General features: G+C 34.6%; 2 protein-coding genes and 1 non-coding gene across 6 annotated transcripts; 2 read left to right on the top strand and 1 right to left on the bottom strand.

Annotated features, from left to right (window-relative positions):
- The first annotated feature begins 747 nt into the window (after positions 1-747).
- On the top strand, positions 748-819 carry TRNAD-GUC (transfer RNA aspartic acid (anticodon GUC)). Its single transcript has one exon. It is a non-coding gene; the product is annotated as a tRNA-Asp (tRNA).
- Positions 820-909: 90 nt separating this feature from the next.
- Positions 910-7,214, top strand: LOC145041253 (DNA binding protein). Of its 3 annotated transcripts, none has more exons than XM_078989260.1 (15): positions 910-1,127; positions 2,032-2,139; positions 2,243-2,377; positions 2,501-3,055; positions 3,156-3,306; positions 3,418-3,507; positions 3,585-3,902; positions 3,984-4,385; positions 5,224-5,603; positions 5,706-5,773; positions 5,879-6,097; positions 6,194-6,322; positions 6,414-6,704; positions 6,776-6,888; positions 6,967-7,214. In XM_078989260.1, the coding sequence occupies exons 1-15, from the start codon at positions 1,023-1,025 to the stop codon at positions 7,059-7,061; spliced, it is 3,159 nt and encodes a 1,052-aa protein (XP_078845386.1). In that variant the 5' UTR covers positions 910-1,022; the 3' UTR covers positions 7,062-7,214. The 3 variants fall into 3 exon arrangements, with proteins under 3 accessions (XP_078845386.1, XP_078845385.1, XP_078845387.1); XM_078989259.1 differs by having other exon boundaries at positions 6,773-6,888; XM_078989261.1 differs by lacking the exons at positions 6,776-6,888; positions 6,967-7,214 and having other exon boundaries at positions 6,389-6,472.
- Positions 7,215-12,504: 5,290 nt separating this feature from the next.
- CDC48B (cell division cycle 48B) lies at positions 12,505-15,820 on the bottom strand. Of its 2 annotated transcripts, none has more exons than XM_078989257.1 (12): positions 15,598-15,820; positions 15,477-15,521; positions 15,166-15,221; positions 14,918-15,067; positions 14,707-14,811; positions 14,423-14,522; positions 14,052-14,336; positions 13,797-13,966; positions 13,589-13,717; positions 13,417-13,504; positions 13,257-13,334; positions 12,505-13,184 (listed from the first exon to the last, which is right to left on the bottom strand). In XM_078989257.1, the coding sequence occupies exons 1-12, from the start codon at positions 15,742-15,744 to the stop codon at positions 12,696-12,698; spliced, it is 1,842 nt and encodes a 613-aa protein (XP_078845383.1). In that variant the 5' UTR covers positions 15,745-15,820; the 3' UTR covers positions 12,505-12,695. The 2 variants fall into 2 exon arrangements, with proteins under 2 accessions (XP_078845383.1, XP_078845384.1); XM_078989258.1 differs by having other exon boundaries at positions 14,707-14,808.
- Between the last annotated feature and the right edge of the window lie 211 nt (positions 15,821-16,031).

Here is a 16,031-nt window from a genome sequence, read left to right as displayed (position 1 = left end):
TATTATTCTTTTTTCTTATCCTTGTTATTATTTTAGAATGTTTAACTGCTGTGTTAATTGGATCGATCGGTTAGAAAACCAATGTAATCTTGTTGTTTTCTAATCTAGTGAATTGCCAGACTCATGTGTTTATAAAAGTTGTTTGTTCACAATATATATATATATATATATATATATATATATATATATATATATATATATATATATATATATATATATATATATATATATATATATACACAATACATGATATTACTTAAGTACTCTTTATAAAGAAAACCTAAAACTATGGATGTAGTAAATGCGGAATAATCATTGCAATTTAATATCACTTTAAATTAATTCCAATTAGGAAAAGGTTCGTGCAACATACGAGGTCATTCTTTTTAGAAAAAGACGGTGAAAGTTTTGTGACGAGATTGAGAAGCAATAAACAATGGGGCCTAAAGTTATCAAAACTTGAAATTATGTGGTCAAACTCTAAAAAAAATATTTCTGTTGAAAGAGTTCTTTTTAGAAAAGGCAGTGAAAATTATATGAGAAATTGAAAAACAATAAACAATAAAATTATCAAAGATTGAAAATTATGTGGTCAAACTCTAAAACCAAAAATATTCATGTTGAAATAGTCCATGTGTTTTAATATATTTATATAATTAAGGTATATCCTATATGTTAAGACTACTAAAAACCATAATAAAAAGTATTATCAAACATTACGAAATATATATCTTTACTTTCAACAAAGTCGTTGTAGTATAGTGGTAAGTATTCCCGCCTGTCACGCGGGTGACCCGGGTTCGATCCCCGGCAACGGCGTTTTTTTTTTTGCACGTGTGAGTGTGTGACCATCTCGTCTATTTGGGAGGGAAACGCGAACACCATTTTTTACCTTTTTATTTCCCGCTACATTTACACACACACACACTCTCTCTCTCTCTCTCTCTCTCTCTCTCTCTCTCACACACACACACACGCACACGCACGAGCAACATACACAGTAATTCGCTTGGCACAATACAATGGCGGAGCAGGTCGTCGACGAGAAATCAGACGATCTGGATATTGTTTCAATCGGAAAGTTATATCAAGGTCCATGGGAGAAGAAGTATTGGAGTTCATCCAGGGTTTGTTAATTCCATCTTTCACGTTTTCACCGCTTCATATGTATGGTTACTTATGAGCGAGTTGTATGCTAATTATATGACTTGTATTTGGAGCTATCGATCATGATTAAGCCGTAGAATGGATTTGATTTTGACCTAAGGCAGAATCCGCTGCAAATTGGATTAGGTTAGGGCAAATGTAGACAAAGTAGAGATATATCTAGTACATCTGAATGAAAATTTACCGTATCTTAAGCTATTAATAGTTGATTTATTTTAACCGAAGACCAAATACAGTTTCTAGCGAACCACCCCTGACTATGATCTGTTGGAATGCAGACTAATTCGTGCCACATCACATGACTGGATACAAGATAGAGTTAGATTCAGAGGCAAGTATATGTATTGAATGTCTGATTCACTGTTTGCATATTGTCCTTAAGGGAATAGGTCTTCTTTCTTCCGTTTTTGGTAAACAAGGAGAGTTGGATAAGCTATAGTGCTAACTATGATGGTATAACTTGTATTTTGAGCTAGTAATATCCAACTTAGAGGATCTGATTCATATTGAGCTTAGAAAGATGGTTAACACTAAGGGCAATCAGTTTTAATCAGCATGAACTTGCATAGTGTTACAGTTAACTCAAAGTAGTTTTATTGATGAATATGTTCTTAGGTAGCAGTCTATTAGAGGACATAAAACATTCATATCGAAAGGTTATCTTTGTAAAAAAAGTTATATTAAGTTATCAGAGTGGCTAAAATGAGTACAATATTATAGAAAGAAGGATTTGGAACGAACAAAGATAGTTAATTCCACTCTTCCTCATATTACAGATGTTTTAATTTAACAAATGGTTCAGTTTTTGGGGAGATGGGGTGTATTTTTCATCACTATTTTATATATACTCTCTTGTATTCTCAGGGCAAAGATCGACATCCATATCCAGTTGGATATGTAGCTCATCGCATGTGTAATGGGAATACCTATAAGATGGCAATTCTTGAGGGACTTAAAGGACCTGAATTTGCGGTGAGTGGATAAATCATTAATATTTCCAGCTTCTAGGATCCTTAATTTCACTCATCACTGAAAAGAAGCAAGAATGAAATCTATAAGTAAGATAACTTTGCAGATTAGTTCTACGGATGGGGAATCTTGCTCTGGGCAAACTCCAGATATTGCATGGGAGGGCTTTCAAAAGAAGAGCTGTGTTCGCATCAAATTTTGGCGAGGGAAGAGATTTTCATGCAAGATAGATGGTGCAGAGGTAGTTTAACTATTCTGGTTTCTTCTAGTGTAGTGTATATCATAGTGCTAACTTTGGTATATATTCTTCTTAAGTGATTAATCATATTGTGCTAACTGCAATTCCTTTCTTCTAACAATGCAGCTTTTTGGATTCAAAAACCCACTTGTTGCAAGGTTACTGAGGGGATTGAAGGCAAATGCCAGCCCAATTGTTGAGAAAAGTTTACCATCTTCTTGCTTTGGCAATGAGCAGTCTGAAGGAACACATGAACATCATACTCAAGGCACTGTGCATTCTGCAGAGACATGTAAAGACCCTGATTTGCAAATCAACTTGGTTAAAACCGAGGGTAAAGAGAAAAGAAGTAAGAAACGTAAAGAAGCTCATTTGAAATCAGTCAGTGGGACCCAACATAAAAGAGAGCGACCTCAAGATCTGACACAAACTGGCCATGAGAATCATAACAATAGGATTCCTTTGCATTTGTTGAATTCAAATGAAAATAAACCAGGCCTGGAAAAGATGGATTGCAAAGGAGATAATAAATCTCATTTAATATCAACAGAAGATGGACTGCAGCTCGATTCCTCTATTTCTTCTGAAAATCTTGAAAAAGAGAAGTGTCCTGCTGTCCTAGAAGCAAGCAATTCTATTGGTTCCAAAGAAGGTATCAACTTGTTCAAAAAGCAGGAAAATGTAAGTGTCATCCTAACCAGTTATCTCTGCTCTAATTTGGTGGATTACACATAATTTCACTGGTAGTTAGTTAATGTTGCACAGAAATGCTTTTTCACAGCTTGATGTATTGATATCTACCTGTAAAAGAGAGCTCACTTCCTCGAAAACAGCAGATGAAAAGGGAGACCCACCAGTTCATAAAGGCTCACACTCACAGATGATGGATAATGTGGACCTCTATGCACCTGATACTTTGGATCCAGCCTTAGGTATTTATATTCTTTGCTAATTTTGTTACCATATATTTGGCTGTTGGTGTTTTAATCGAATGCTTATTCTTAAGCCTTGTCTAGTAAATAACAACATTATGAAAACCACAGATGAAAAGGGTGACCCACCAGCTAAAAAAGATTCACAGATGTTAGATGATGTGGACCTCCGTGCACCTGATACTTTGGATTCAGCCTTAGGTATTGACATACATTGACAATCTTATTACCATATTTTTGGCTGTTTGTGTAGTAGATGACAAGAATTTTCTATGCAGAGGTGATCCCTGAAGAAACCAACTGTTCTATAAATGAAAAGTTAAATGGTGCCTGGATTTTAGTTTCTGAAAAAGGTGTAACAGAGTCAGAGGCAAAAGATGAGATGGTTATTGGTATTGGTATTGGGAGTGATAATTCTTACAAGAGTGATTCAGATTCAGTTGGACATGAGATAACCAATTCAATGATGACTTTACTGCTTCCGCGGGCTCTTCCTCTGCTTAAGACTTATTCAAGAAAGAAAAAGAAAAATCTTTATAAAATGTCCCAAGAGGAAAGAAAGGGAACTAATCAATGCCCGAAAGATGAACCTCCAGGTCAGCATTACATCTGCACAATTAAAATTTTAACTTACATGTAGTGTCAGTTTATCAAGATTTTTTTTACTTAATTGGCAGCCAAATCTTTTGAGGAACTTCAACTGGAGAATCATCAAGGTGTAGAAGATTCAACAGCTATTGCACCTGATAGTTTTGAGAATCATCAATGTGAACCCATGGAGTCCTCTCAGGCCAGACAATTTCAAGATGCTGATAGAGCTGATGGAAATGAAAGTACTTCTGGTGTAGATTTATCATGCATCCATGAAGGGCACCGTGTTTCTTCTAATAGTGAAGATACATGTCATGTTGAGGAAACTACCAGAAAAACTAAGTCTGATGAAGATGTAGAGTTGGTTTTGGAGAAGAGTCTGCAAAGGGGTGGCAGAATCATGGATACTTATGATTTGGGCAACATATCTCCAAGCAGGAAGGATCCCAAGATAACAGATGTCAAAATCTCTCCTTGTCACATAGAAGGTAGTGTTCTGGAGCCAATTCTTATATATATATATATATATATATATATATATATATATATATATATATATATATATATATCCTTTAACTTAATGTTTTTCTCATGGCAAATCTTTAACATTTTTTACATTTGGTACCATAATAGGAAGTTGACTATTTACCAAAATGTCGACATTCATATGCTCTTCAAATCTTCATCCAAATTTGTTTTGACAATTAACCAACTTAATGGGCTCCATCAACTTTTTCATCATTATTTGCATAAACTTAGTTTGACAAGTTACTATTTAACCAATGTACTTCGAAGTTGTTGACATTTTGGTTCCATTCTATCAAGTCCAACTTATAGTCATCAACAGTAAACGTATCTTGAACCAATTTCGTCATCTTATTCACGTTTCTTTAATATATTACACAAACCAAAGTCAAAGGTCTTAGAATCATCATCATCATCATCTCACAACAGGAACGATCTTTATAAATCATCTTCTGATATCCTTAGCAGTTTCCAATACAAAAATCCAACAAGCATATTAATACTTAGAAGCCCTAATTAATCCTTCAAGATATCATTTTTTGTACAAATTGCTATTGGAGTTGAGAAGTATGCCTGAAATGTTGTTAGATTCTTTCCAAGAATTGTAAATTTCCTCCGAATCTGATCTAAGTTCCAAGTTTGAGACTTTCAAGGTTTGTTTGTGTTTGTGTGTGTTCAGTTGGGAAGTTATGTTGTTGATGGAATGCATCATAAAGCATGACATCCTTATTCACCATCATACTTTCTGTAAGGTACAGTACAACCATGTAAAGCATCCATTATTTTAATGAATTGTTTCAGGAACGGCCACTGCAGTTGATGCTAAGTCCACACGGCCACTGAGTTCGATTTCAACTCAGTGCGAGATGACTAAAATGGTGGATAATGAAGCAGAAGTGAAAGATGAGTCATGCTTAAATAAGTTTCACAATGATGATGAACTACAGAATGTATTTGAGGTTGTAGGTTGCTATATGCATCCAACCCCAATCTCAATGGTAATGTTGAGAAGAAAAGGGAATGAGGTCTTGATATGTGTTTTATGTGGGTATCTGATGGAAAAAGACAGGACACTTTTTGTTTACAAGGCATCTATTAAAGGCCAAAAGAAAGGACACCCTTCTTTCATTGGTCACACAAGAATTATCTCACCAATTTCAAGAAACGCATCTGGTGACCAAGTAAGTCAAACTATTCCTTCCATATCTATAGTCTAGAGTAGATTCATTTTCAATTCACCAATATAACAAGTTTTTTTTTTTTTTTTTTTTTTCTCTCATTAGATCATGCAGTTTACTCCAGATGGCAAATGCCTTGTTTTACTGAACAACATCACATCTCCTTACTGCAGGTTTGCTAGATATTGCTCATGTACATATTTCAATTGTTTGATGATTGGTAACTGACATAAAAAAAATATATATATTATTTTAAATATAATAAATAATACTCTTAGGGAGGGTGGTGTGAAGTGTCAGTTTTCAGCCTGTATACCAGATAGCTTTGAGAAGAATGCAGTTAAAATCGTGCAAGTAAAACTAGGCTATGTTCATGTAGTATGCAAACTGAAAACAAGTAACAATGTATGCTGCATGTTAGTTTGTGAACCTAATTACCTCCTTGTTGCTGAAGAAACTGGAAGAATGAATTTATGGACCATGAACTCAACATGGAGGTATGTTTCTTTATATGATATTTTAGATATGACTTACAAATATAAATTCAAGGAATGATTTGCATATTTGTTTTGGTGTTTTTTTCACTCTTCTAGTGCAGCAACAGAACACGGGTATTTACCAACATCTGATTGCATGTCTAGTTGTGTAGTTTCTATGAAAAAAATACCAAATTTCCCAGGTCTGGCTGTTGGTCATACTGCATTTGGAGATTTTTGCTTGTGGTAAGCAAGCAGCTTCAATTTTAACGTGTTATTTTCCTTCCCTGAAATGAAGTTGAATCGAACCAGACATTTTGATTTTTTGATTTTACAGGGATCTAACAAGAAAAATCCTGGTATCAAAGTTTTCAGCTCCAGGAACTTCATTTCTTTCTTTCCTTCCAATTAATACATTCAGGTGTCCAAAAAAAAGTGGTTGTAAAAAGAAACAGGAGGAAACACATACAGACAATCATGATAACGAAGATGTGTCACTCGTTCTTCTTGTTTCATCCGTCTCAAATCAGCATGTTAATGGCGAAAAAGCATTAAAAGATTGTAGATGCTGGAGTCTAGCATTGCTGGCCAAAAACAAGCTGATTCTGCTGAATGATTTGGATGCAAGGTACATTTTTGTGTAACAAGTTGTTTTGATTAGTAAGAATGAGATGTAAGTAATTGTGTGGTGTGCAGTAGCACCGTAGCAGGTGTATCAGCAGGGTATGGAATCATGTGTACATGTGAGGGCTCTGTGTACATATGGGAATTGTCTTCAGGTGCTAAGCTTGGTTATCTCACCCATTGCACAGGTATGTATATTTCCTTTTTTGCCTAATAACTAACTGAAATATTTCTATAAATATCTTTTTTAATGTTTGTGGAATCAGGAGCCACAGTGTCATGTTTGGTGGGGGATGATTCTGGTGTATTTGCAGTGGCTGTGGATGGGAGCCAGCTGCAGGTATATGCTCTTGGAACATGAGAAAATAAAAACCAAAATATATGGAGTAGAATATTTTGTCCTTGTAAGATATGATGCTTAAACGAAGCAAAATTCAGTGGTCACAGTCCTTTGCCTTTGCTCCTGGATTAATGTGTCGTCAAGAATCATAAATAAATGTATATAATCAAACAACACCCGACATCTGTTGGGATATCAGACGAATGATAAAGCATAGATATGATGAAAAATATTAAAAAAATTGAATTAGTTGAATATCATACTAAATTGCATGAACCAGATTATTCTTTATTATAGATATAGTTCGTATAAGATTGATCGTTATACTAGATTGTATAACGACTATTATAAATCATTTTTTTTTTTTTTGCAGTTTCAAGTTTGGTTTCTAGGTATACTTTTTGAAAATACATTATATATATCAGCTAATTTTTTTTGAAAGGCAAATATATTAAAAAAACTAAAAAGATGATAGACGAAATTACAAAGTACATGCGTTACAAAGCACGACACACCAAACAAACCAACTAATACAATATATCATCTCGATACAGTTTCATTTCAATGTATGTTAAGAGTCTATATACTCTTTTTTTGTATGGAAAGAAAATCCAGAATTCCAAAATCATGAAGAAGCCACTTCACTCATGGCTACTACACGAACCTGATTCCTTCGATATTCTTTCCATCGCCCAAGGAGTTGTGAAATACAACATATTATAGCCACAATCCCTAAAACCCCAATAAGCACAACACCCGATATTTGCCATACATAGTTTGCTTCTTTTAAAAACCCCTTGCACAACATCGTGTACCCATTCACCAAAATTATGCATAAAAAATGTAAAATCTCCTTAAACATCATCTCACCCTCATCATCGGGGACAAAAATCTTACCACGTTTCCACACGTAAATGACAGAAATACCCATAACACCAATGATGATGAATACGGAGCCCAAAATAAACATGGGTAATGGTACAAGGTTTATGTTGGAGGTTACATAGATTTTTTGTAAAACAACAAACAGGAATTCGAGTAGTGTGGTCAGTGGTAAGGAGTATAGTCGCATGATGAACCAGAAGCTGCCGAATAGATAGAGGTTTCCTATGTATAAGAATTGGTATTTTCTGCCATAAATAAACCAAACGGCTGAGTTTACGTTTGAAAGCCCTGTGAAACAAAACACATCAACCAGCTCTTTCAAGTTTGTTTCTGACGAGGATGATCCGGCATCAACATTAGTATCATTCATTGTAATTAATTAGCTACGAGATATATATTATTAACTAAATCATATGTATATATATGAAGTTCTTAATTTGCTGTGTGCTTATTTGGTATAAGATATTTGTACCATGAATCAATCATGCATAAGGAAATGAATGGCGTTAAAAGAGCATAAATCTGGTGACATGAATTATAGATGGTATCTACGTACTGGTTTAATTATCCTAAACACATTAATGAAATTACATTAACATTTTAATTAACAAAAATAAATTATCTACTGGTTTAAGTTTAACTAGGGATGAGCATGGTTCGATTTGGGTCGGTTTTTTGCTAAAACCAAACCAAACCGTAGAAATTCGGTTTTTTCGTTTTTAAAACCATATAGGTTCGGTTTTACATGGGTCGGTTTTTCGGTTTTACGGGTTGGGTTTATGGGTTTTCGGTTTTAAACCGTGGGTTTATGAGCTCCTGTTTGTTTTTCTAGTTTTTGGGTTCAAACCTTGTGAAAATACATTGCGATAAATAGTATTGTATCACTTTAAATATACTAAAATAAAGAGTATGAATTATAATATTATAAAAGCATAAAAGTGTTCAAAAGATCAAAGTTTAACACCATTAACAGTTTGTTGAAAATAAATATAAAGTATTAAATAGATAAAGTTTAAAATCTAAAACTAAAAGTTTAAATCATAATATAAATAATATATATGTGGGTCGGTTCGGTTTTTATGGGCGGTTTTATACGTCAAAACCGAACCAAACCGTTATTTTTCGGTTTTTGTAAAATTCAAACCTAAACCGTCGTTTATTGCTTTGGTTTCGGTTTTTCGGTTTCGGTTATGTCGGTTTTTTTCGGTTTTTCGGTTTTCGGTTTGGTTTTTGCTCATCCCTAGGTTTAACCCTCTGATTACGCCCATGTGAAGATTTGTTTTTCTGTGCTGTCTGTCTCTAAGTCAAGATCATTGTCAACTTTCATGCCTCGTACGTGTCACTGAGTATCTCGTATCGAGCTTCTAGTAATTTTTTAAGAAATATAAATCAATTCTGAACTAGCTAAGTTTGGGTGGTTTTTCTTTTATAATATATTAACCAATTCCAATAAAAAAAATCTAAACTAGCTAAATAAAAGAAAAAATATGCCAAAATTCCAATGGAATTGCAAAGTATCGTGAAATGAACAAATCTTTTGTTTGCCACCTAAATAAAATGAACTGTTTCTAACAAAATATAGTTTTTTTCCTAGGTTGATTTACATTTCTTTAGAAGGATATTTTTTTCATTACTTTAAGGAGTTAAATAACGTAATATAATTATAGGTTACGTACTTTTATTTATATAAATTCAATAACAGTGATAGTGTAAAAGTATTAAAAGTTAAATTCAATTAATTTTTATTATTTTCCAACATAACTTTATTATAATTTTATCTTAAGAAATTATGGCGTTATAATTTTTTTATTTTTGTAAACACTTGTAAATTGTTAAATAAACTTTTGTAAATTCTTGTTTAAATTATAAATAACTTTCGTAAACACTTTTTTTTCATAGTGATGACTTTCACACGAACAATTTTGATTCAATTTTGGCCACATGCATATTTTGTTTCTTACTGTTCCATATTTACTTGGGTAGATGTCCTAAAAAATTTTAGAGGAAAACTCTGAAGGCAATTTGTTATGGTGTATTTTGGAGTATTTGGAAGGCGAGAAACGATTCTGTTTTTAAAAGAATACACCCCCTCCCCTCGATGATTTTTTACAACAAAATTTCTTTGGTGTTCATGTGGATGAAGCATAAGGGGATGAATGAAAACATTAACTCGGATAGATTGTGTATCTCCTTTTAGAAAACTGGGTAGTGTTATAGTGAAGATTTGGTTATTCTTTGGATCGTGTAAACACTTTCTGAACTGATATTTCTACCCTATGATCGGGTTACAAGAAACTTAGTCTAAGATAATCCTAAGGGAACACTTACGAATCTAGGCACAAAAAACATAAACTTAATTGCTAAAAGATTTTGAGTTCGTATGAAGAAACGAGAGCTAAAAAGGTCGTGTCTTCTCCTCAAGAGGAGAGTTGTTTATATAGAAAACGATAAGTAGGGTTGACCATCATGGGTTGCTTTGGAAACAAGTCAATGGAATCCAGAACTAATGAGGAAATCAATGGTTTCCAAAATTCATGATCTTAGTCAGTTTTATCATAATCACCCTCAAAAGGAGAGTCGTTTATATAGAAAATGATAAGTGGGACCCCGCTAGGGGTGCTGCCCCTAGACCTTGCCAAAGGGGCGTTGCCCTTTTGGAAACCCCGGACCCAGGGGCGCTGCCCTCAGACCCCGATCTGTCGTTGAATCGGTTTTCAATTCGATCTTATAAATGCATGCACTCCGCATATACCCAAATATATATTAGAGTACAAATTATGAATCTCCTTAGATTACATGTAAGTTTCAATTACAAAAAATGACCTGATGATACTAAAATCACAAACATTTTCCCTTTCAGTTGTATATATTTTTATCTTTGCATATATTTTTATCTTTGCTTTTTCGGTGTCTAGATCCTAGCTAGGCATCTGCCTTTTTTAATGATATTTCTCCTCGGATCCAAAAAAAAAAACTATTTGGGATCATAATATGTTTAATGAGTTTATATTGTACGATGCTCCCAATGGAGTAAAAGAGATATCCAACTATTATCACTTATCATTAATAAATGTTATTGAATGGAGTTTTAGAGTATGAAATGCTAGGTGGACGATATTAAAATATATGACATGTAAATTGCACCCACAAGACACAATTGTAGATTGTGTTAGCATCAATGTCGATTCATAATTATATTAGGTAGTTTTGACGAAACATATGACAAGGCGTAACACAAATCTTAATTTTCAAATTGACGTTTGATATTAAGGATGTGATAGCAATAGTGAAGCAAATGAAGACACAAGTTCACATAGTAAGGATGATTGATCTATAAAACTCTGTTTTGGCACCGGATAAACTATTAAACATTTTTGTTAAAAAAAGATAAGTTGTTCTAAATAAGCAAATTCCAAACCTCATTAGTCTTGTTTACAATACAACATTACACAATTACGTTACCATGTCCTATAACTAATATAACTAATGATAGACACCCTTTATCCAAACAAACTTGTGATATAAGACTTATATAATGTAAAATACCAAATATTGGTTAATTTAAAATTTAAAGTTTATTAATATTGTTGCAAACACAAATCCGACTAAAAGTGAAGATTCAGGTTTCCACCTTAATCATACCAATTTAGTCCAGTCTCCTGAATTAATACCAATCTAGCCTCATTCATTGAACATCTGTCTCAAGAACATATTATAGTTCCACATCGGTTTGACGGAGTCTCGTTCCCGTCGATGATAAATGTATTGATGCATGCACTCTTTTTTTTTAAGAAACTTTTAGGAAAGAATCTTGAATTCCATGTCCCAAAATTTTGCTACTTGCTCCTAAAATCAAGCTGCTTCAATTGAGTTGGTTATTGCTTGTACACGAACCTGGCTTTTATGATACCCTTGCCACCTCACAATGAGTTGCGAAATGCAACATATTGTGGTCGAAAAACCTTAAACTCCAATAAGCACAATACCCAATATTCGCCAAACATGTCTCGCTTGTTTTAGACACCACTCACACAACATTGTGTATCCATCGACCAAAATAATACATAAAACATTTAAAATACCCATAACCATCCGATCCACGAACAAAACATTACCATAATGCCCTTGATACCACTTCCTCCGCCCGTAAACGATTATCACAAAAAGAGAAATACCCGTAACACCAATGATCATGAACGTGGACCCCAAAATAAACACTCGTGTGTACAAGATTTATGTTGGAGGTTATACAAATAAACTGTAAAATGACAAAGATGCATTATAAAAGAAGATGCGTTTGAGTGTTGTGACTGATGGGAGGAAGTATAGTGGCATGATGACCAATAAGTAGAGAATTCCTGTGTAAAAAAATTGATATTTTTTTTTTCCATTAATAAACCAGAAGACCGAGCATATACTTGAGAGCCCCGTGAAACAGAAGACATCAATGAGCTCCTGAAAGTTGGTGTGTTGATGATGATTCAGGATCAACAATACCATCCATTGTAATGATCAAGAGCTATTAAGTATTAACCCAATGTATGTGAAGTTTTTTATATTTGTGATTTGATGACATGAATTATGCGTATGAAATGATGGGAACAAACATGCACATTTTACAGTAGTAAACAACGTTAAAAAAGCATAAATTTGGTGACATGAATTATGAATGGTATCTAATCAATACTTCATCAAACCTAAACAATTTAATGAAACAAAATTTAATAATATAAAAAAAAAAAAACATATCGCTTTCACTTGAAAGTAATGTTATGTGCTCACCAATGTCTCGGAAGGCAGGATTTGCAAGAAATGTGTAAGATAATCTCTCGGACCCGAAAGTACAGTGATGCCCATGACACCAATCGTAACAGAAACTAACAACCCTAACAACCAGCTGTTCATGTGCTTGTGGTTTTTATCACCTGTGGATGCACGCGGGTGATCAGATTTAGACCTCCGTGTTTGTTTTTTCATATAAGATGCATATGAATCTATTTCTTCTTTACTCAATGCTGGCTTTAACGAGCTTTTAACAGTTTGAAAATGCCGATCATGTATGGTGGTGGCAGTTATGTTTTCTCTTAGGGCTACAATCCCGGCTTCTCTACATAGACCCTCTAATTCTGCTCCTGTGAAGTTTTCGGTTTCTTCTGCTATTTGTCTTAATTCAACATCATTCCCAACTTTCATACCACGTGTATGCACGCGGAGGATCTCGTATCGCGCTTCCACGTCCGGTGGCGGTACATATAAAACCTTTAAACTTAAAAGTTAATTTTAACACTGACAGTAACAGACTGACAGTGACAGTGACAGTGACAGACTTACGAGATCGAATCGTCCAGGTCGCATGAGGGCAGCATCGATCGCATGTGGTCGATTCGTGGCAGCCAAAACGAGTATTCCCTGTAAAATGGGAAGAACAAAAAAAGCAAAAATTATTCAAATGCTGTTGATAAATATTTATGAAACAAAAATAACGACATACTTTAGCCTCTTCTAAACCATCCATTTCAGTGAGTAAAGTAGATAGAAGTCTCTCTCCAACTGTTGTACTCCCGCTCGAACCCGTTCCTCTGTTTATTTCACAATTTTTTTAAAAAATAAAACAATTTTTCAGTGTTTAGTTTTATTATTTTTTATTTCTTTTAAAAAGTTACCGTTTAGCTGCAATGACATCGGCTTCATCGAAGAAGATGATGCTTGGTGCAACAAGGCGGGCCCTACGAAACGTATTACGTAACAAAGCTTCACCTTCTCCAACATACATTGAAAATAATTCTGCTCCACTGAAACATAATAAAAAAAAATAAGTAATTAAATTAAATTGTAAGAATGGTCAATGTTTTGAATAAAACACGGTCAAACCTTAAAGAAAAGAAAGAGGCTTGAGCAGCATGAGCTGCAGCTTTAGCAAGAGTAGTTTTAGAGCATCCTGGAGGTCCATGAAGAAGAATCCCACGCATTGGCGACACACCCAATCTTGAAAAGGCATCAGAATGTTTCAAAGGCCATTCCACAGCTTGTTTCAGTTTTTTCTGATGAATGCAACAAGGCATTGTTATTTGTTAATAATCGGCAAAACACAGTTATGGCAGTGTAGTATCTTTACAGAATACAGACCTTTAAATCGTTTAGTCCACCAATATCATCCCAAGAAACTTTGGGAATTTCCACAGTTACCCCTCGTGTTATGCTGGGGCCCACAATGGATCTAGCAGCCTTCCAATCATCCATTAATAAGCTACAAACATTATCTTCATTGATCCCATTTGAAGATCTTTTTAGTGCACACATTGTAGCCTCGCGACATAATGCTTCTAAATCAGCTCCTACATAGCCATTGCATAATGATGCTATTGTTTCCAATTTGACACTGGGATCCAGGGGAACTTTCTTTGTATATAGCTGAAGATACAAATGAACACCATTTTCTTAATATCTCACAACAAGATAACAAAAGTAGTGTTTATATTACATATTTACATTATTACCCTGAGAATTTGAAGTCGTTCTTGTTCACTTGGAGTTGTGACTTCGATTTCAGCATCAAATCGACCTGACCTTCTTAGTGCAGGGTCAACTGCATCCACCCTGGCAGATATTGGTTTGTATAAATGATCATGTGTGTTAAAAAAAGGTGTTTTCTAAAACTGTTTATGTGAAAGAAAGAAAGAAAGAAAGAAAGAAAGAAGAGTTTAAGAGTACAAGATTTTGATATGTTGAAAACTCAATGGAACCACTAAAAGAAAGCAAGTGAGTTGATGAAGGCTATCACCTGTTGGTTGATGCCACCACTACAACTTTTGTCCCTGATGATGATGTGGCACTTGAGTCCATAAGCATGATAAGCTGAGATGATATACGGATATCTTGCTGTCTTCTGTGTTTTGAGACAAAAAAGAAAAGTTGTGATTCTTGAGGGATAATCAAGAAACAAAAAGTTGAAATTCTTGTGGGACACAAGAAGTATAAAACTACTGATGTACCTAGAATCACGACGAGGACAGATAGCATCAATTTCATCTATGAAAATAACAGAAGGTTTTCTCAATTTGATATGTGAAGATGCTTCTGCAAAAGCATCCCTCAAAATTTTCTCACTTTCACCAGCATGGGCTCTATGAACAGAGTGTGGACTGCAATAAATTTCACAACCAAAAGGTGTATAAGTTTAATCAAACACATCTTATCCTATGGTCTCAGAACATGATTCTATATATGTCAACGGAAATACCTGAGAACTATCAGGTGTGCATCACATTCACGAACAACTGCTCGAACTAAGCTAGTCTTGCATCAACAAAAAAAATCGCAAATCAATGAAAATAAAAAGCTACCTCCTTCCAATTTGACGGAAGTAGGCTTCCTTATTTGTTGTAGATTTTGACGTAGTGTTCATTGAAAATGTTAGGATTGTTATCTTCTGAAATTGTTAATTAGCTGTTTGATAGAAAATTATTGTGCACTTAAAGAAGGAGGATCGATCATAAATCAATTTGTAGAAAAATAACCCTAAAAACTCTCATAGTACAGAATTTTGAATACCTTTCCAGTGCCAGGAGGACCGTAAAGCAGCAAACCGCGAGGCCACTACATGAAAGAGAATAAACAGTGATCATAGATAGGAAGAACTTCGTGTAAGTGTGTTTGTAGAGTATAGATATACCTTAAGGCCAAGCTGTTTGGATTCGCGAGAGTAGAGAAGAGGATATGTTATGAGTTCTCGAAGAGCTTGAAGAGCTTCAGCATTACCAGCTATGGCCTCTTCCGCCTTCCACTCTCCGACATCGTTAGTGCTACAACTACTCTCCATCCACCGGAGACTGAGGCAGTGGAGAAACTACGGACGGTGGCAGAGATAGAGCGCGCGAGAGAGTTAAGTTCACAAGGTCGACGGAGCGAGGGTTTATACTTTAAGAACAAACTTTTTAAATATTTTGTATAAGATCCAGTGTCTTTGAGAAATTGACATAAAATACCATTTTCTTTAGAGTAAATTACACGAATGATCCCTGTTGTTTGGGCAATTTACATGCTTGATCCCTAACTAATTTTTTAACCCCGGAGATCTATATTGTTTGTTTTTGTTACGCACTTGGT

The sequence above is a fragment of the Lactuca saligna genome, chromosome 4 (assembly GCF_052625555.1).
Source record: "Lactuca saligna cultivar CGN05327 chromosome 4, ASM5262555v1, whole genome shotgun sequence".
NCBI lineage: Eukaryota > Viridiplantae > Streptophyta > Magnoliopsida > Asterales > Asteraceae > Lactuca > Lactuca saligna.
This window is presented reverse-complemented; position numbering and strand designations above follow the sequence as displayed.